Here is a 22180-nt window from a genome sequence, read left to right as displayed (position 1 = left end):
TACCTCATAGAAAAACAAAAACCATAATTTTCAGTACCTCCTTTATGAACATCTGCAGCATGCAAACACAGCACCAGAACAAAAAGAATGAATAAACAAAGAAGGAAACTGCTCTTTAAGATTTTCCTATTTCCTCTCAAAACAAAATCACAAGACTTTTGAAGATGAAAAAATGATGATCTACTTTCCAAATTCATAGAAAGAAATCTCCAGACACATATGCGAATTGTCAAAGATGAAAATAACAGTTCAGTGATTTTATACTACCAATTTTTAGAACTAGGATTCCATATATTGCAAGGGATCTAAGAGAACCAATAAATTCAGTGTCTCCATCTCTTAAGAGTTCCATTCTATAGTTAGAGTGAGTTACAACAGTGAAGGAGCTAACATGGGTAGTATACCTGGTAAGATTTTTAAGCATATATGAATGACTATTAACATTTTGCCTTTAAATTCTTCCGACTCACATAAGCAACCACCTTGTATCTAGTATATATCTCTACAGCACTTCTTTTATTTTCATATATTTACTCAGTAAATACCTATTGGGAATCTTCTATCCCTGAGGTACTGTTCTGGGGACCAATAATACAATAGTGAACAAAATAAGATAGTTTTTAAAAAAATCTATGTTTTCAGGAAATTTATATTGTAATAGGGGATGACAGACAATAAACCAAATGTATGAGCTGAATTATGTTCCCCATAATCCATATGTTGAAACCCTAACACCCAGTACCTTAGAATTGGATTGTATCTGGAGATAAAGCCTTTACATGGGGGATTAAATTAAAACGAGGCCATTAGGGAGGCTCTAATCCAATCTGACTGGTGTTCTTACCACAAAAGGAAAGTTGTATATACAGAGAGACACCAGGAGTGGGGCATGCATAGCGAAAAGACCACATGAGGACACAGCAAGAAGGTAATTGCCTGCTAGCCAGGGAGAGAGGCCTCAGGAAAAAACCAAACCTGCTGACACCTTGATCTTGGACTTCCAGCCTCCAGAACTGTGCAAAAATTAATTTCTGTTGTAAATTGAAGCCCCAGTCTATGACAACTTGTTATGGCAGCCCTAGCAAACTAACACACCAAAAATATGTAAATTAATAGCATGTCGAAGAACTATGTACTCAGTACCATGAGGAAAAATACTGTAGGAAAGGAGGGAAAGTGTGTGAAATAGGGTTGCAATTTAGGTAGGGTGGTCAGGGAAGACCTCACTAGAATATAAGAGTTGGGCAAAGACTTCAAGAAGTGATAAGGGAAGCCATGCACATACATGGGTTGGAAATAGGAAGAACATTCTAGGCAAAGGGAACGACAAGTGCAAAGGCCAGAGGGAGAGGCAGGCATGGTATGTTTGAGGAACAAGATGTACAAGGTGGCTGGAAATCATCCATGAGTCATGCAGGAATCCACTCATGGGTGGCAAGAGATGAGGTCAGAAAGGTAACAAGAAATCTGATCATAGAGGCCTTGCTATTCAAAGTATGGACCTCAGACTAGCAGTACTGGCATTACATGGTTAAGACTGTTAGAAATGTAGAATCTGAGGCCCTATCCCAGACCTACAGAATCAGAATATGTATTAAAATAAAATTCACAAGAGATCTATAGGCACATTAAAATTTTTAACAGCTTTATGGAGGTACACAGTTGACCCCTGAACAACACAGGTTTGAACTGTGCAGATCCACCTATATGTGGACTTTTTTTCAATACAGAACAATACTGTAGGTGTATTTTCTCTTTCTTATGGTTTCTTAACATTTTCTTTTGTCTAGCTTATTGTATTGTAAGAATACAGTATATTATATATATAACATAATATAAGTGTTAACCAACTGTTTATGGTATCAGTAAGGCTTCTGGTCAATGGTAGCCTATTAGTAGCTAAGTTTTTGGGGAATCAAAAGTTATCCATGGATTTTCAACTGCACAGGGAGGGGGATCAGTGCTCCTAATCCCATGTTGTTCAAGGGTCAATTGTAATTCATATACCATATAATTCACCCACTTCAAGGGTACAAACCATTGGTTTTTAAAGAGTATTCACAGACACATACAACCATCACTACAGTCAATTTTAGAACATATTATCACCTCAAAATGAAATTTGGTACACTCTGGTTATCACCCCCAGCAACTCATAAATTTTTATTTACTGTGTCTTTATTTTCATTCATCTTGAAGTATTTTCTGATTTTGCTTTATATTACCTTGTGGACCCACTGCATAGTTAGGAGAATTATCTAATTTCCACATATTTATGAGTTTCTCTCAAATTTTTCCTGAATATTGATTTCAAATTTCATTACAATGTAGTCAGAAAACATACTTTGTATTAATTCTACCCTTTTAAATTTATTTGAGGTTTGTTTTATAGCCTACCATATGATTTATCCTGGAGAATATTTTATGTTGAGAAGAATGTACATTCTGTTGTTGTTGGGTGGTGTATTCAACAGAAGTTTGTTAGGTCTCGTTTGGTGTATAGTGTCATTCAAGTCTTCCATTTCCTTGTTGATATTCTGTCTGGTTGTTCTACTGACTATTAGAAATAGGGAAAATAGGGTACTGAAGTCACCAATTATTACTGAATTGTTTATTTCTCCCTTTATTTCTGTCAGTTTTTGCTCTGTGTATTTTGGTGCTCTGTTATTAAGTTTATAATTATTAAATCTTCTTGCTGAATTGCTCTTTTTAGGATTATAGAGTCTTCTTTATTTCTATTAATATTTTTTCCTTTAAAAGTCTATTTTGTCAGTTTAGCCATTCCAGCTTTCTTGTGGCTGCTCTTTGCATGCTATATATTTCTCCAACCTTTTACTTTCAGTCTATTTGTAAATTTGAATCCAACGTGTATCTTCTGTAAATAGTACATGGTTGAATCCTATTTTTTAATCTAGTCTGATAATCTCTGCCTTTTGATTACATGATTTAGCCCATTTATACTTAATGTTATTGTTGATATAGTTAGACATACCACTGTTATTTAACTCTTTGTTTTTATGTTTCATGTATTTTTTGTTCCTCTACTTCTTCTTTATAGCATTCTTCTGCCTTAAGTGAATATTTTATAAAATGTTTTAATAAGTTTTAATTTTATCTTTTAGTGGTTGCTCTAGGGCTTACCATACACATCTTACCTTGTCAGAATCAGCTTCCAATTTATACTTACCTTAGCTGAACTGATATATAAAATATCACTTATAGTTTATAGCTCTATTCCCTTTCCCCACCTTTTGTGGAAATTTTGTTATACAATATTACATCTATTCACGTTATAAACCCACCTGCACATTGTTATAATTATTACTTTACCATCTGTAATCATTTCCTTGGCCCAATAACAGCTTTGCTCCCCTTGACCTCCTTTGTGCTGTTACTGGCAAATATAATACATGTCTGTGTGAGAAGTGCTTTTAAGGGCCTTGAAGGCTACTGTAATAGTTTTGCCTTTAATTCTGAGTGAAATGGGAAGACACTGGGATAGAAAAGTGACTTGATCGGACTTATATTTTAAAAAGGTTTCTTCTGTATACTTTGTTGAGAAAAGCCTCTTAGAGAGTGAGCAGGAGACCAATTAAGAGATGTTTGCCACAATCCAGGAGTGGAATAAAGATGGCTTGGACCAGGGTGGAATTGGCAGAATTAGTAAGAAATGATCAGCTTCTACAAATGATTTGAAGGTAGCCAATGATATTTAATGACATATAATGAGAGGACTCGAGAATAACTCTGAGCATTTAGGTCTGAGCACTGGAAGAATAGACCTGGCATTAACTGAAGTTGAGAAAAGTGCTGGAGTACAAAGTATTTCCCTTTGGGAGAAAGTCCAGGAGATCCTGCAAGATGTCTAACGTTTGAAATACCTTATAGACATCTCAGGAAGTGTTGACTGGGCAAAGGAACATTCAAATCTGGGAAGAGGTTCAGACAGGAAATATAAACTTGCAAATCATCAGTATGTACATGGCATTTAAATCCAAGAGACTAAACATGGTCTTTGAGGATTGAGCATGAAGAGAAATGAGGCCTAAGGACTGAGTTCTGGGGCACTCCAGTGTCAAAAGTGAGAGGAGATGAGGAATCTGCAAAGAAGAATGAGAAGCCAGTGTATTCTGACTTTCTTAATATGTCTGACTTTCTTAATATACTGTGAGCTGCTATTATCATCATGTTTCTTGTGCAAGAGTTCTCAACCACACATCCTTTGAAAATGTTCACCTCTAGGTTGAGAAAAACTATCACTGTGCCTGTCCAGTGCTGAGCACAAAGAAGCTGTTGTGTGTGTGGTTTTTTTTTTAATTCTTTATTGTTATGTTAATCACTATACATTACATCATTAGTTTTTGATGTAGTGTTCCATGATTCATTGTTTGTGCATAACACCCAGTGCTCCATGCAGAGCGTGCCCTCTTTAATACCCATCACCAGGCTAACGCATCCTCCCACCCCCCCTCCCCTCTAGAACCATCAGTTTGTTTTTCAGAGTCCATCGTCTCTCATGGTTCATCTCCCCCACAGATTTCCCCCCCTAAAGAAGCTGTCGTGTGTTTCTGAAACTGAAATTTAATATGTGATTAGAACATAGAAACACCCAAAGGTTTCAGATATTAATTCTGAACTATGCCAATAATTAACCATCAGCCATGCTCTTACCAAGAGAAGGCAGACTGATTCCAAACTTGCAATTAGGGTACCTGCTGTGCAAGATAATGCCACATTAACACTATTTACATTTCAGAAGCTTAAGTAAAATAAGTATCAAAAAGTGAAGAAAGTGTATAGTATTTTCGAGATGGATTGCTTTTGAGGAGCTGCTCATTATAAAGTCAAATGTTTTATATTATAAAATCTTATATTTGTGACTGTCAATCCTGCTCTCATTAAGAGTAGTACCATAGAGTACTGAAAACAAAGTAGTCAAAATTTCATCCAAATCCTAGTTCTGCCATTTGTAACTGTCTGATGTGCTGTAAGCCCTTTAAACCCTCTGGGCTCATTTCTTTCACTTGTGTAATTAGAATAATGAAACCTACTCTGAAAAAAATACTGCAAGGACTGTGGATGCATTTAAGTTACCTTGCATATAGAAGGCTCACAAAAGTCGTGGTTGTTAAATTATCACTATTTAATAACTTTGGCAATAACAATAGTCATTATCATAAAATATAATCATGCAAAGGATTACGAATTGAATAGTACATTAGTTATCTGTGGACATATAATAAGTTACTCCTAAACTTACTGACTTAAAAAAATAATCAACATTTATTATTAAACAGTTTCTGAAGGTCAGGAATTCATCAGAAGCTTAGCTGAGTGGTTTTGGCCCAGCAGTCCTCATTAAGCTGCAAAGTCAAGAGGCTGGTCAGGGCTGAAGGATCTACTTCTAAAAAAGCTCACCTCACACGACTGACAAGCTGGGGCTAGCTGTGGGCAGACCTTAGTTCCTTGACACGTGGACTTCTCCATATCCTCATGACACAGTAGCTGGCTTCCCCCAGAGCAAACAATCTTAGATGGTAAGGCAGAACTATCAAAATTTTTTATGACCTGTCCTTGAAAGTCAGACTCTGTTACTTCTGCTGTACTGTTACACTGTTAACTGGTTACACAGGGCAGCCCCCTTCAGTGAGGTAGGGGAAAGTGTGTGGATACCAAGAGAGCACCGCTGGGCACCATCTTGGGAGTTTGGCTACTGTAAATAGTAAATAAACTATACTTTTAACATTACCTGCTATATTTTTGAAAATGTTGGACAAAAGTAATAGATTTGCTTTCTTTCTCTGACCACTTCTAAAATTAGAAATAATTTCAATTAGTTCTTAATAACCTTAAATAAGTTTGATTATTTTTATTGTCATTGTCTATTAAAGGTTCCTTTCAAATGACTAGTTATTTGAGCAAGTATAATGAAGCCTTCTGATGTGAATACGTAATCAACATTGTAGCATAACTAGAAAGTCAGCATTTAATTTCCCTCTGAGGGCAAATTCAGCTTTGTTTCCACTGATAAATACTTACAATAAAACAACACACTATTTCAATCTTCAGCATGGCAAAAAAGATTTACTAAGCAACTCTTACCAAGTATTAATTAAGGAATTCAGATTAGCATTATGCTAATTATTTTCCAGCATCAACACCCCCCACCCACACACACAATCTTTTATTTTCCCACCCTTTCATTAACTGGTTGCCTAACATTAAACAAGTCATTGTCCCACTGTTTAATCTTTAAACCGAGACAATAGATTTTGTAGAGAAATAAAAGTCATATATGTTTTTGGTAAGAACAGAAAAAAGTATACGGATTTGAAGAATTTGAGACTATTCCCTCAATTTCTTAAACTGTATGATTGTTACTTCTTACATACTCTCTGAGGTACAGAATGATGGTTAAATCACCTTTTAATAGACCTGGCATAATTGTTTGGCATAAATGTAAAAAAAGTTTCACAGACTTCTTTCAAAGCCTCGATATTAGCTCATCTGCCCCAACTTAAAATCTTATATCAACAAACACAGCACTGCTTTAGTTACCAAGAGAAATTTCCTAAGATATTAAGAATGTACTATGTTGGTACAAATGGCTGTTTTGTGTTAACTTCTTTCTGATCTTCATACCAACGAAAGAAAACAGTGCTAGATTTTGGAGCCCTTAAATCTGATCTAAAAAGGCAAGTTAAAGGGTCAGAGGTGAAAAGACAAATAAAAGTGTGGGTATCATTTTAAGAAGCAATGAAAGCACCACAGATTTAAAGCTGAGTAGAAACCAGTCATACATCATCCCATGCCAAGAAAATCTTGCACATGACCAAAAATAATTTTTCCTGATAGACAACATGAAACTTAGGAATACTTGCTTTGTTAGCAAGCTGTCAGTGATATGCTCACATTCGGGTTTTTTGAGGTTTGATCTACCATAATTTTCACCTCTTCTTTTCAAACTGCAATTCAGGTCATGTACTCTCTAAGGTAATAAATAGTGAAGAACATTCTGGGCCAGTCTTCAACTCACTTTGCCATTCACCCTGCAAAACGGTGCTTTCTAACTAGCATCTTTATGGTGCCCCATTCAGATGATACCTTTCAGAAAACTCTCTTGTCAGTTATTTTAAATGGTACTGCACGATATAGCTCATCAAACATACACACTCACCAAGTAGTGAAGTGTTTAAGCCATGCTTAGCCTATGCAAGTAAGTGTTGTTCCAAATCTTAATTCTGAGAGTTTGAATCTTACCCCCAAAAAAGCTCTGAATGCAAGTGAATATTTCATGCCTCTGATGGCACAGGAAGTTGCAAGGCAATGGCTTACCTTCAGTTCCTGAAAAGATCTCTAAATCTCTCCTTTCAATAGAGACATTATATAAACTACTCAAGTTCAAGAGATGTAAGAGACTGCTGTTGTTTTTTAAAAAAATGTTTTCTTCTAACTTTAAGAAACACCTTAGAGGCCAAGAGTCAAGAGAATGATGAGAATAATAGAACCATTTAATATATATGTGGCAGAAACATCTGGTTGACCACCACGGATTGGTATTTCCCTTCTACAGCATATAATTGGTGCTGCAAGTAGGTTCCCAGCCAGGTAGTACAGACCTGATGCCTACCATGTGCCAACACCACTCACAGGTCAAAACTCGTTGCATGACCTCAAACACGGAGGTGGGCCCAGTTCCAGCCAATAAGATGTTACTAGAAGTGACATCTGTCCCCTCCAAATCATGGGTACTTTCTCCATAGCATCTTCTTCAACAGCAAGCCTGGGATCGTCTATTGAAGATGGCTACATCATAAGATGGAAGGAGCCAGAATCCCTGAGTCAATACTCAAAGGAAAAGTTGCCTGATCAAGAAGGAGTACCTACATTGAACACTGTATAAAAAAGAATAAAATTTTGTGTTACAGTGTTGCGTTTTGGGAGGTTTTGTTAGAACAGTTCATCTACCCTAACTGAAAAACCCAGAGAAATATTCAAGGGAAAAGGATGAGGTAAGGAAAAATGGAGAAACATAGAGATTCAAATTAAGAGAAAGAAACATAACTATTGGTTTCAAAAGGAGTTGAAGTTATGGATCTATAGCTAATTTTTTCAGAACTAGAAATTAGAGGTGGTAGACAAAATATATTTCTTTGAAGACCTAAGAAATATATTCATTCATTCATTCATTTATTCACCAAATATTCACTGAGCAACTACTATGTGCTGAGGCCTGTGATAGGCACTAGAGACAAAACTGTGAACAAGCTCTCTGGAGCTGTCTTTTTTTTATTGAGGTATAAATTACATACAATATTATGTCAGTTTCAGGTGTACAACATAGTGATTCAACACTTGGATACGCTGGGAAATGATCACTACAATAAGTCTAGATATCATCTATCACCAAAATTAATATAATATTATTTACTGTATTCCACATACCATACACTATACCCTGTGTCTTATTTATTTTATAACTGAAACTTTGTACTTCTTGACCCCTTCACCCATTTCAACCACTTCCCTAACCCCCCTGCCCTCTGACAATCGCCAATCTGTTCTCTATATCTACGTCTCTGGGTTTTCTTCTGTTTTGCTTTTCATACACAAGTGAAATCATGTGGTATTTGTCTTTTTCTGACTTATTTTAGAGCATAATACCCTCAAGGCCCATCCATGTTGTTGCAAATGGCAATGTTTCATTCCTTTTTACGTCTGTGTAGTATCCAGTGTGAGGGTGTATGTGTGCACACACGTGTGTGTGTGTGTGTGTGTAGCACACTTTATCCATTCACCCACTGATGGACACTTAGGTTGTTTCCATGTCTTGCCTACTAGAAATAATGCTGTGAAGTACATAGGTGTGCATGTATCTTTTAGAATCAGTGTTTTCATTTTCTTCAGATACACACCCAATAGTGTAACTGCTCAATCATATGGTAGTTCTATTTTTCATTTTTTGAGCAATCTCCATACTGTTTTCCAGAGCTGCTGGATCAATATACGTTCCCACCAATGGTGCACAAGGGCTCCCTTTTCTACATATGTGGCCAATGCTTCTTTCTTGTCTTTTTGATAATAGCCATTCTGACAGGTGTAAGGTAATATCTCACTGTGGCTTTGATTTGCATTTTTCTGATTAGTGATGTTGAGCATCTTTTCCTGTACCTATTAGCCATCCAAATGTCTTTTTTGGAAAAATGTCTATTCAGATCCTGACCATTTTTAAATTGGATTTTCTTTTTGTTATTGAGCAGTATGAGTTCTTTATCTACTTTGGATATTAACCCGTATCGGATATATGATTTGCAAATATCTTCTCCTGTTCAATAGGTTACCTTTTTATTTTGATGAGGACTTCCTCTGCTACACAGAAGCTTAATGTAGCCCCATTTGTTCATTGTTGCTTTTGTTTTTGTTGCTTTTATAGAGTCAGATTAAAAAAAACATTGCAAAGACTAATTTCAAAGAGCTTACCACTTGTTTTCCTGTAGCAGTTTTGTGGTTTCGGGTCTTATATTCAAAACTTCAATCCATTTGAGTTCATTTTTGTGTGTGATGTAACATAGTATCCGGCTTCATTCTTGTATGTAAGCTGTCCAGTTTTCTCAACACCATTTGTTGAAGAGACAGTCCTTTCCCCATTATATATTTTGGCCTTCTTTGTGGAAATTGATTGACTACATATACATGGATTTATTTCTGGGCTCTCTATTCTATTCCATCGATCTATATGTCTGTTTTTATGCCAAAACCATAATATTTTAATTACTAAAGCTCTGTAGTATAGTTTGAAATCAGGGAGCATGATACCTCTGGCTTTATTCTTTCCCTAGATTGTTTTGGCTATTTGTGGTCTTTTGTACTTCCATATAAATTCTAGAATTATTTGTTCTAGTTCTGTGAAAAATGCCATTGGAACTTTGATAAAGATTATGATGAATCTATACATTAGTTTGAGTAGTATGGACATTTTAAATATTAACTTCCAATTCAGGGACACAAAATATCTTCCCACTTATTTTTGTCTTCTTCAATTTCTTTCATCAATGTCTTATAGTTTTCAGAATATAGGTCATTCACCTCCGTAGTTAAATTTATTTATATGTATTTCACTCTTTTTGATGCAGTTGTAAATGGGATTGTTTTCTTGGTATCTCTTTCTGATTGTTCATTATTAGTGTATAGAAACACAACAGATTTTTGTGTATTAATCTTGTATCCTGCAACTTTACTGGATTTATTTATTAGTTCTAATAGTTTTTTGGTGAAGTCCTTAGGGTTTTCTACATATAGTATCATGTCATCTGCAAACAGTGACTGTTTTAATTACCTCTTCCTTCCAATTTAGATGTCTTCTATTTCTTTTTCTTGCCTAATTGCTGTGGCTAAAACTCCCAAGACTATGCTGAATAGAAGTGGGGAGAGTGGGCATCCTTGTCTTATTACTGATCTTAGAGGAAAAGCTTTCAGGTTTTCACTCTTGAGTATGATAATAGCTGTGGGCTTGTCATATATGGCCTTTGTTATACTGAGGTACATTTTCTCTATATCCTCTCTGCTATGAGTTTTTAACATAAATGGATGTTGAATTTTGTTAAAAGCTTTTCTCATATTTATTGAGATATCATGTGATTTTTATTGTTCATTTTGTTAATGTAGTGTATCACATTGGTTGATTTGCAGATATTGAACAATTCTTGCATCCCTGGAATAAATCCCACTTGATCATGGTGTATAATCCTCTTAATGTATTTCTGAATTTGGTTTGCTAACATTTTGTTGAGGATTTTTGCATCCAAGTTCATCAGGAATATTGCCTGTAATTTTCTTTCTTCTGTTTTGGGGTTGTCCTTGCCTGGTCTGGTATTAAGGTCTCATAAAATGAGTGTGGAAGTGTTCCCTCCTCTTTAATTTTTGGGAAGAATCCAAAAAGAATAGGTATTAAATCTTCTTCAAATGTTTGGTAGAATTCACCCAGTGAAGCTGTCTGGCCCTGGACTTTCCTGCAAGGTTTTTGTTTACCAATTCCATCTCCTTACTAGGGATTGGTGTATGCAGATTTTCTATTTTTCTCATGATGCACTCTTGGAAGACTATAAGCTTCTAGGAATTTAGCCATTTCTTCTAGATTGTCCTGTTTGTTGGCATATAATCTTTCACAGTAGTCTCTTAAAATCCTGTGTATTTCTATGGTATCAGTTGTAACTTCTCTTTAATTTCTGATCTTATTAGAGCCTTCTCTCTTTGTTCTTGATGAGACTAGCTAAAGGCTTGTCTTTTTTTACCTTTTCAAAGAACCAGCTCTTGGTTTCATTGATCTTTTCTGTCTTTTTAGTCTCTATTTCATTTGTTTCCAGTTTGATCTTTAATCATTTCCATCCTTCTATTAAATTTGGGCTTCATTTGTTCTTCTTTTTCTAGCTCCTTTACATGTAAAATTCGTTTGAAATTTCTCGTTTCTTGAGGTAGGCCTATTTCGCTTATGAACGTCCCTCTTAGAACCACTTTTGCTGCATCCCATAGGATTTTGTATGTCATAATTTTGTTTTTATTTGATTCCAGGTATTTTTAAAATCTCTTCTTTGATTTCTTCTATGACCCAACAGTTGTTTAGTAACATGATTATCTCCATGTATTTGTAGTTTTTGCAGTTTTCTTCTTGTTAATTGATTCCTAGTTTCATACCACTGTGGTCAAAAAAGATGCTTGATATTATTTCAATCTTCTTGAGTATATTGTGTCCTAATATGTAATCTATCCTGAAGAATGTTCCCGGTGCATCTGAGAAGAATGTGTATATTGCTGGTTTTGGATGGGATGTTCCGTATATATCTATTAAGTTCATTTAGTGTAATGTGTCATTTAAGGCCACTGTTTTCTTATCGATTTTCTGTCTGGATGATCTATCCATTGATGTACATGGGGTGCTAACATCCCATATTATTATTGTATTACTGTCAATTTCTCCATTTAGGTTTGTTAATATTGGCTTTATATATTTTGGTGCTCCTATGTTGGGTGTATATATATATTTATATATGTTATATCTTGCTGGATTGACCCCTTTAGCATTATGTAGTGCCTATGTTTTTTAATACAGCCTTTGTTGTAAAGTCTACTTTGTCTGATATGAATATAGTTATACCAGACTTCTTTTCATTTCTATTTGCATGAAATACCTTTTCCATCCCTTCATTTTAAGTTTATGTGCATCCTTGCTTCTAAAGTGAGTCTCTTGTAGGCACTATATACATGTGTCTTTTTCTTTTTTTATCCCTTTGGCCAGGGGCACCTGGGTGGCTCAGTCATTAAGTGTCTGCCTTCGGCTCAGGTCATGATCCCAGGGTCCTGGGATTGAGCTCCGCATCGGGCTCCCTGCTCCGCGGGAAGCCTGCTTCTCCCTCCCCCACTCCCCCTGCTTGTGTTCCCTCTCTCGCTGTCTCTCTCTCTGTCAAATAAATAAATAAAATCTTTATCCCTTCGGCCACTCTGTGTCTTTTGATTGGTGATTTTAAACCATTTACATTTAAAGTAAATATTGGTAGGTTGTACTTCTTGTCATTTTGTTCATTGTTTTCTGGTTGTTTTTGTGATTCCTCTCTGTTCCTTTCTCCTTCTCTTTCTCTCTTCCCCTGTGGTTTGATGACTTTCTTTAGTGTTACATTTAAATTCCTTTCTCATTTTCTTTTATATATTTACTATAATTTTTGCTTTGTGATCACCATTAGGTTCATATATATCTCATATATATCATCTTATGTATATAACATCTTATGTAGGAATGATCTTATGTATTTGTTTTAAAGTTAACAGCAGCTTAAATTTGAACACATTCTAAAACTTGATATATTTACTCCATCACCACCATGTTTTATGTTTTTGATGTCACATTTTACTTTTTTTATTTTATGTATCCCTTAACTAATTATTGTAGTTTGAATTTTTACTACGTTTGTCTTTTAACTTTCATAGTGGTTTTTTAAGTGATTAACCCACTACCTTCACTGTATATTTACTTTTTCCAGTGAGATTTTTACTTTCATGTATTCTTGTTATTAATTAGTGCCATTTCTTTTCAGCTTAAAAATTCCCTTTAATGGGGAGCCTGGTGGCTCAGTTGGTTAAGTGACTGCCTTCGGCTCAGGTCATGATCCTGGAGTCCCAGGATCAAGTCCCACATTGGGATCCCTGCTCAGCAGGGAGTCTGCTTCTCCCTCTGACCCTCCCCCTTCTCATGCTCTTTCGCTCATTCTCTCTCTCAAGTAAATAAATAAAATCTTTAAAAAAAAAAAGTCCCTTTAACATTTCTTACAAGGCTGCTTTAATAGTAGTAGGCCTTTAGCTTCTGTGTTCTAGAAAACTCTACCTCTCCTTCAATTCTGAATGATAACCTTGTTAGGTAGACTATTCTTGGTTGGAAGATTTTTTTCCTTTCAGCACTTTGAATATGTCCTGCCACTTTCTTCTGGCCCAGCATAATTTCTGCTGAGAAATCTGTTGATAGCCTTATGGGGTTTCCCTTGTATGTAACAATGGGAAATTGCTTTTCTCTTGCTTCCTTTAAGATTTTCTCTTTAACTTTTGACATTTTAATTATAATGTGTCTTGGTGTGGATCTCTTTGGACTCATCTTATTTTGGAATTTCTGGGTTCTTAAACCTGGATGTCTGTTTCCTTCACCAGGTTAGGAAAATTATCGGCCATTATTTCTTCAAATAAGTCTTCTGCCCCTTTCTCTCTCTCTTCTCCTTCTGGGACCCATATAATGTAAATGCTATTCCACTGGATGTTGTCCCATTGGTCTCTTGAGTTTTCTTCATTTCTTTCTGCTGCTCTGTCGGGGTGAACTCCATTGCTGATCCATTCTTCCGCTTCATTCCTCTACTGTTGAACCCCTCTAGTGTATTTTTCAGTTCAGTTATTGTATTTTTCAGCTCCATGACTACTGTTTGGTCCTTTCTCATATTTTCAGACTCTTAGACTTCACACTGTGTTCGTCCCAAGGTCAGTGAGAAACTTTATGACCATGACTTTGAGTTCTGTACCAGGTAAATTACTTATCTGCATATCATTAAGGCCTTTTCTGAGGTTTTGTCTTGTTCATTCATTAGGAACATACTTCTTTGTTTCCTCAGTTTGTTTGACTGTCTGTGTTTGTTTCTGTGTATTAGGTGAAGCAACTACCTCTGTCTTAAGAAGTGGCCTTGTGTAGGTGATGAACATTCTTGTTTGATCTTGTCCTAGCTCTTGATTATCTCTTGAGCCTTTGTGATTGTCTAACCCACACACTTTATTCTTGATATGTCCCTGTCTTTAAAAGTGTGCCAAGAACTGTGAATATTCCAAGGGGAGGAATCTCATTTAGCACTACTTTCAGGCTGATTGGAAAACAGGCCCTCAGGCAGCAGCTTCTAAAGTATGCAAATATATACACCCCTGTGTGGCCACAATCATAATCCCTGCTGGCCTCCAGAACAGGGGCTCCAGAGGTGTCCTGTGGACAAGAGTGCAAAAACTGGGGCTCCAGACAAGTATATAACCTCTTCTCTGGGAGGTGTCATCAAGCTGTAGTGAGGTCAGAGTGGTGCTCAAGGATAGTGTCTCCCTGCTTACATTCCCTGGGAGTACCTCCTCAGCCTCCAGAAGTGTGGGAAATCGAAAGCCTGTCCCTCAGGCTGAAGCCCCAGGCTAAGTAAATAGGCCTGTTTCAGAGGAAGACAGGTTGTGTTTCAGTCTGCTGTCTGTGAACTGCCCTGGGTGTAGTGGCCTGTCAATAACTGTTCTTTGAACTGTTGCCTTTCCAGGACGTTTAGGAACTCCAGCCCCCGTGGCTACCTTGACCAGGCAATTAAAGGGTGTTCCCTATGTGGACTGCACATGCCCACTGGACAGCTAGTGCAGGGGGTGGGCATACTCACTGACATCGAAAGGCAGCAGGAGAATGTTTTGACAATGTGTGCCCACAAGTTTCAGAAATAGTGGGACAGTGCCTTGTCTGTGAGTGCATGCTGGCTTTTGGCTGGGTGCAGGAGAATATGGTGACCACTCATGCTCACCTGCTCCAGCCAGGGAACAGGAGAGTGCTGCAACCACCCACACTCTCTGGCTTCAGCAAGGCAATGGGATAGGGCCACATCCATGGAGCTCATAGTCTTAGACAATAAAGAATTGTGATCCCAGAACCCTATGCTGCTGTCCTCCAAATGGCAATGGTTTAATTTTCTTTTATTTAAAAATGTACTAAAGACCAATGGAGAAAAAGAGCAGTTCCCTCCACTATAACTGTGTCTTCCTAGATACTATTTTAGCAAACCGAAAGGGACAAATTGGCTGAAGAAAGAGAAAATTCGAAGTCTTTATCAGACCATGACAAAAACAGAGCTAAATAATTATTTCTAAGAAAATGAAATTACTTTTTATCACCACGTACTGAATGGCTTTCCCGACGGTCCCCTGTAAGTCTATAATAGCACTGAGTCACAGAACACACAACTCCTGACAATAGACTATACAACTGAAAAAATTAATCTCCTGTGTGCAAAATAACACTTTCATAACAATGGACAATTCATGCTTGCTCTCTCTAGACCTTTGCCAAACAGAATACCAGCGCAGGTTAATTATGTGAGCTAGTTGAAAATTGTGTGCATAATGGAAATGCATCCCCCTAAAGAACAGCTAAGAAGAGGTCTCAGCACCAAATCCAAAACAACAGAAAAGAAGTGCGAGAGCAAACATGAGGGCGTAGGCACAGACATTCTCATTAGCACACAGCAGCTAACCATTTTTGTTGATGCCTGTAATAAAGTTGTTAAATTCTGTCCTTGGAAAAAAAAAAAACAAAAACCACTTTCCACGATTAAAGAATTCTCTCCCATGCTGACTCAAGGGCTTTGCTCCAAAGTACAGCTATGGATCATCCTTACATTGAAGACCTTTGTCACTTCGGGGAGCAAAAACAGTTCATGTCAGGGAGAACGCTGAAGACAACTTTCACGTGCGGAGTCTCACATCAGGCAAGGAGTCCCACCAGCTTGTCATAGGGTATGTGGAGGAAGGATCAATTTTGCCAAGTTTTATTTTTCACACGTCACTGCGCCATGTCTGACACAGGGAACCTGCAGTAGGTTTGGGATTCGAGATCCCTGGGAAAAGTTTCTGAGAAAGACCCGTAGCCCCCACGCCCAACAAACAAAACAACAGCTACCCCATGATCCAAGTAGATGTGTTGCACCATCTGTAATGTGTGAACTACTTTAAGTCCACCCCAAAGTTCAGTGAACTTATCATGCAAGGACAGACACATTTGCAAGAGTTTCTTCTAGCCAATCTATGGTAAGTGGGGGTCCTGGCAGGAATGATATCTCACTCAATTGTGTCTTTTAAGAAGAGCTTCACAAAGGGACTTTTTCAAAAGGCCTGGGCTGGATGTAGTGGAATCCAAGTTCAACGTCAGGGGACTGTTAACAGCTTATTCCTGAGCTGAAGGGTCCAAGGAGAGAATGAAGGCAGAGGGAAGGAGAGAAAGAGATGCCAAACAAAAGTCATGACCTTCATTTAAGATGCAGCACTTTCCTTTGGTCAAGGAGGTAGTTAACCTACAGCACCACCACAAAGAAAGATCCTTTGCCTTCCCCCTCTTTCTGTTCTCCTGGTGTTCCCCTCTGGCTCAAATCCAAACAAAACTAGATGACAAAAGAGCAAGGAGGGTACTGATGAAGTCCTCGTGGGTCAACATTCCAGGGCAAGGCAAGGCACAGACTAAACTGTAGTGAAGGGAGAGAAGTAGATCAGGTGTGGCAGACGGAAGGCACAGTGGATTTCTCTGAGAAGCATAAGCGTCCTTCGTTTGGAATTTAAGGAAAAGAAAACCAAAATTTTATTAGGGCTATCCTTTTGTAATAAACTGGGCTAACATACAGGATTGGATGGTCAAACCAGATGAACTCAAATCAGAGATCGTACGCAGTATCAGGCTTCCCTAATAATTTCAAGGAGCCAGGCAGTCAAGAGGCTCAGACAAAGCAGAGGTGCCCAGGACGTCAGGGGTGGTCACCCTGGTACTGTCTTCCTGCACTGGACATGCTTCTCTGGCCCAGAATAGCAGCTGAGGTCTCCAAGTGAGAGCCGTAGGGCTCCTTACACAGTAGGAACATTTACACTATAAGACATTTCCCTTTTACGCCCCAAAAGTTGGATAATCTATGTGCTCCTCTCTCGGGAGACCTGCCTCACAGATCCTGGGTTACAAGGTCTGAGTATAATTCATACTAAATGCAACTCAGTTTAGTTCCTTTGAGGAAGATGACAAGTGTAAGCACAGCCCCGCCCCACAGGCATACCCTTCATCCAGCTCTGTCAGACTCTGCTTTCCCAGGTAAGTCAAGGCAGTACCACTCCCAACAGACTCCTAGGCCACCAGGGGCTCTTCCATGTGTGAAGCCTGGAGCTTTTAGATCTCTCTTCCTAGTATGAAGAAGATGGTACAGGGATCTCTCTAAAATACAGGATCGGAAGTTGGTGGGGGCGGGGGAGGGGAGTGGAAGGTGAGCCACAGCTAGAACTAGGGGTAAATCTGCTACCCTTCCAGAATTATAAGCGATTCAGTACAAGTGTACATTTTTCTAGGATACCATCGAGAATGCCTCCAGGCTCCTCAAAAAGACTAAAGGCCTATAAAAGTCTAGCCAGTAAAACTACACAGAGTTTTCAGTGAATGGGGATCCAAGGACAGATAAATTGAGTCCCTACTACCAAGGTCTGACCCTGGTCTGCACTGTCCACCCCTCGTCCACCCTCCTCACCAGAGAAAGCTTCTCAGAGCCCAAGGTGAAACCTGAGCATGAACATAGTCTCATTTTCCAAAAGGTTTCAAAGTAAAATATTTAAAATGCAAAACACTTCTTTTAAAAATTAAATTAAATGTAAAAAGTAGCACTTACCTTTTTAGTTTGCTGGATAAAGTCTGAAAGCCATCTTGCAGTCTTTTGCATGTTTCTGTCAGCTGGAGCGACTTCTCAAACAGATATGTGCTGTTCCATGAAAGAGATTTTTAAAAAGATTGATTTAAAATGAGAGGTATAAGATAACATTAACAACATTCAGATTTAATTGATAAAGCGTGCCCAAATGAAGTCTGATTTTCAGTCCATTATTGGATTTCTCCATGGACAAGCAAATTGCTATTTTCACCTCTGACAGGTCTAAATTAAAAAAAAAAAAAGTTTGCACTGTAAAGTCAAACAGGAAAGAACTCTCGAAGGAAGACTTCATATTTTCAGGTTTTCATATTTTGTTAGTATTTACAATGAACACATCACTGAACAGCTGTAATCATTCCATACGTAAGCGCTTCATTTTTAAGAGATGCTGTCTCTGGCAGGAAGCATGCAGACACAAGAGATCAATACGTCTCTCCAAAAAGAAAGCAAGGTAAGTCTGGTCCTTGATTATTATAACAGCTATGATATAAGAGCTTGTTGCTGTTGTTTCATGAATTTGGAAAACTGGAGTTGGAAAGAAACCAAATTAAAAAGCAAGTTAAGGAAATGGATCATGGAGTCGGGCAGCCTCCTAAGCCTCGAAGACACACATGGGCTTCTTCATCTCACTCCAGACATCAGCTTCCACATCTCCAGTGTGACCTCATACTGTATTGTCGTGATATATACATGATAGAGAAAACAATGTGAAGCACCTGGCCCCTTGGCTGACACCATAAATACTCAAAACAATATCCACTGTCACTTGCCTTAGACTCCAAAAATATGCACATAATCTTGACTTAAAGCTAAATGCATTTATTTAATCATCCTGAAGGTATTTGCTGAGAACCTAGTATGGGCTGGGGGTCAGGCCCAGGATGCTTAGGTAGATAAAACAGACATGGGGTCCTTTCCCTGGTGAAGCATGCAGTCTGGTGGGGGAGAAAGCTATTCCTCAAACAAAGAACCATGCAAATGAATACAGAATGATGAACTGTGATTGGGATCATTAAAACAGCAGTGGGTGCCACAGTGGAGTGTGTAACAGGGAGACCTCTGCATCCTGAGGGGGCTTCTAAGTCAGTGTTGTGCAGGTCGGAGACCGCAAGGATAATCTGAGGGAGCTAGGTGAACTTTGGGAATTGCGGGAAGGTCCCAGGCAGAGGAAAAAGCAGGTGCAAAGGCCCCAGAAGGGGGAGCAGCCCAGAGTGTCTGAGGAACTGAAAGGAGTAGCAAGTAGGGGCCTGAGCACACAGGCCTGCTAAAGCATGTCGAGAATCCATCCTAATAACAAGGGGAAGCAGGAGAGTCATGTGACTTTTATGTACATTTTAAGAGCTTTGCTTTGCTGAGAAATGAAAGGAAGGGAGGCAGGGCTGCTGAAAAGGTGGGCCGGTTCGGAGAGAGAGGAAGGCAGTGTGTTTTCCTAGCCACGTGATAATGGAACATGATGTGACCACCCCGTCGGCAGGTGCTTTACAGAACAGGGTCTGCACCCTCTTCGGGAGATGCCCCCTGCACAGCTGGCTGGCTTTCCTGGGCAGCTGTGCTCCCTGCAATTTAGGGATCCAGACAGCTTCGGTCTCATGGCACCTTCATCCCGACAACCTGCTTCCGTACCTGCCTGGTAGGAGAAGAAAGCGCGGGAAAGCGCAACCCTCTACCTGCATGCGTCAGCCCGGCCAGAACCAGGCACAGGTCCAACCCGATTGCAAAGTGGGAGTCAGAAGCTGACAGACAGTGAGATGTGTTCTGCAGGTAAGACTGACAGGACTTCATAATAAATTGGGTACAGGAAGCGAGGGAGCAAGAGGTGTGAAGGTAAAGATAGACACAAGACAGCTTCGTAATTAGTTCTCCGATATTTCTCAGAAACGCTTTCTAAAAACACTGTCCACAGAGCACCTACAGGCTCAGCAAAATCCCTCTTTATCCTGATCGGATTGTTCTCCTCCCTCCCCACCATCTCCTTCCTCCTTCTCCCTCCTCCGCCTTCAGGCCTGACCTTCTGTGCTTTCTGAATATATTATTGCACCTTCCAAGGATTTGTTTATTTCTAATTTGCTGTGTATTTTATTCAGGCAGCACCGTTAATGAAGTGAATTACCAAGCCAACGGTGCTTTGAATTATGATGGCTTGGCAATCCTGAATTGTGCAACTGGGGCAAGCAGGCACCAATAGGATTTAGTACCCCACAACTTTCCTGAAATTGGAGAGTATCTTTGTTAATAAAAACTCAGAACCATTTGGCCCAACTGAAATCACAGAAGAGACACAGAAAGCAAATGAGAGTATCTGGTGTAAAGTGAAGATGAGAGCCTGACGTCATGGGGAAAAACAGGGTCTGAGGTTGCAGCAGGGCCAGCCTTTAGAGTTTCCTTTTTAAAAATCTTTACTCGATAAAGTAGTTATAGGGATGCTATAGATTGAATGTTTATGCCCCCACAGAAGTCGCATGTTGAAATTCTGACCTCCAAGGTGATGGCATGAGAAGGTGGGATGCTTGGGAGGTAATGAAGACATGACCGGGGGGGGGGGGGGGGGTTCATGAATGAAATTAGTGCCCTTATAAAATCGGCCTGAGAGTCCCCATCCCCTTCTGCTGTGTGAGGTTACAGCAAGAGAGGGCCTTCTCTGAGGAAGTGGGCCCATACCAGATCTGAAGGTACCATGATCTTGGACTCCCAGCCTCCAGAACAGAGAAATGCACTTTTGGTTGTTTATAAACCACTTGATCTATGGTATTCTGTTCCAGCAGGCCGAACGGACTAAGACAAGGGGATACACAGGATGTGTACAAAAACACCTAGCACACAGAAGTCACCAAACCCATGTTAGGTTTTTATTCTCCTGATGCGTCATAGTATTCCTTCCTCAAACCAGTCACGGTCATTAACACAGGGGTCAAAAACTTGTCCCACCCCTAGAAGCTACTTCACCATGAAAGGGACAGAAAGAGAAGCCCCTTGGCTTCTCTTTGCTTTCTGTTTCTCTCCCGTCTCCTTTCATTCCGAGTCTTCATACTTTTCTTCCTTTTTTCTAATGTCCTTAAAACCTGCCAAGGAAAATAGTAAGATACTCACACGCAGAATCCGTAAACTTCAGACGTTTTTCTACATTAGGCGTCTGATCAATATAGACCCTTCCACTGCCCTCCAGAGAAGTCTCTCCATTCATGCTGTTTTCAACTATGCTTGTTATTCAAAGTGACAGAAGTACATCTTAACAATGTAATTGCTATGTTTTTTTAATAAGTCTTTTTCTTTTTAGATTATTTATTTATTTGTCAGAGAGAGAGAGCACAAGCAGGGGGAGTGGCAGACAGAGGCAGAGGGAGAAGCAGGCTCCCCACTGAGCAGGGAGCCTGATGCAGGACTTGATCCACCCTGGGATCATGACCTGAGCCGAAGGCAGACGCTTAACTGACTGAGCCACCCAGGCACCCCTGTAACAGCCATGTTTGAATACCTGAGACCCTGAGAGACACCAGGAGTCCTGGGAGACACAGAGAGCATTAGGCCTTGGGGGGAGAAGGTGAGATGGCTTGGTTAGGTTAGCTTGTCAGACCTCTCTGTTGTGCAAGTAAGTGAGAATTAGATGTTGCTTGGATCTGAGCGCTCTTAGAGGACCACGAAGGAGTTACCTGCTCTTGGAAGAGAAAAAGAAGAAACCCTGTCAGTTCTGATTTGAGAGAAGACATGATCCGTGGACAGATCCTATTTGAGAAGCTGGCACCCACCGCCGATGAAGATGTTCGAGTCCTCCCTAACTTCTGATTTGGGGACATCTCCCAGACAGGTCAAAAGAGAGAAAGTAGGAAATAATGAAGGTGCAAGTAGGAATTCTAAAGACCCAGAGTTAGAGGCAAGCTGGTGGAACAAGAGATTGCCACCAGGCAAGCATGGGCTGATTTGTAACCCAGAAAGGATTCTTGGGGATCGGTTGCAATGGCTCATCAGAAAGGACCAGGGGGCAGGGAGAACTTGAAATGGTAAAAGCAGCTACAGAGGTGTCTCACGGTCAGATGGAAGTCCAGGATATCAATGGGGACCCCCCTAAAACTAACTCAAGTTGGTGGTCTGAACAGTTGGGTCTATGGAGAGAAAAAGCACAGGACTCAGAAGGGCTGCCAGATATGCTCTAATAACCAAATATTGCAGGACCAGACTTTCTTGGGCTTAAAATAAGA

At 39.3% G+C, this 22180-nt stretch overlaps 1 protein-coding gene across 1 annotated transcript in view; it reads right to left on the bottom strand.

Annotated features, from left to right (window-relative positions):
• The window catches only part of ST8SIA6 (ST8 alpha-N-acetyl-neuraminide alpha-2,8-sialyltransferase 6), a 133979-nt gene that overhangs the window by 53025 nt on the left and 58774 nt on the right, over positions 1 to 22180 (bottom strand). The window contains exon 3 of the mRNA XM_021696775.1: positions 17949 to 18038. Within this exon, the coding sequence (XP_021552450.1) occupies positions 17949 to 18038 (90 nt within the window). The remainder of the gene's footprint in view (positions 1 to 17948; positions 18039 to 22180) is intronic.

This window comes from Neomonachus schauinslandi, chromosome 5, assembly GCF_002201575.2.
Source record: "Neomonachus schauinslandi chromosome 5, ASM220157v2, whole genome shotgun sequence".
Lineage (NCBI taxonomy): Eukaryota > Metazoa > Chordata > Mammalia > Carnivora > Phocidae > Neomonachus > Neomonachus schauinslandi.
This window is presented reverse-complemented; position numbering and strand designations above follow the sequence as displayed.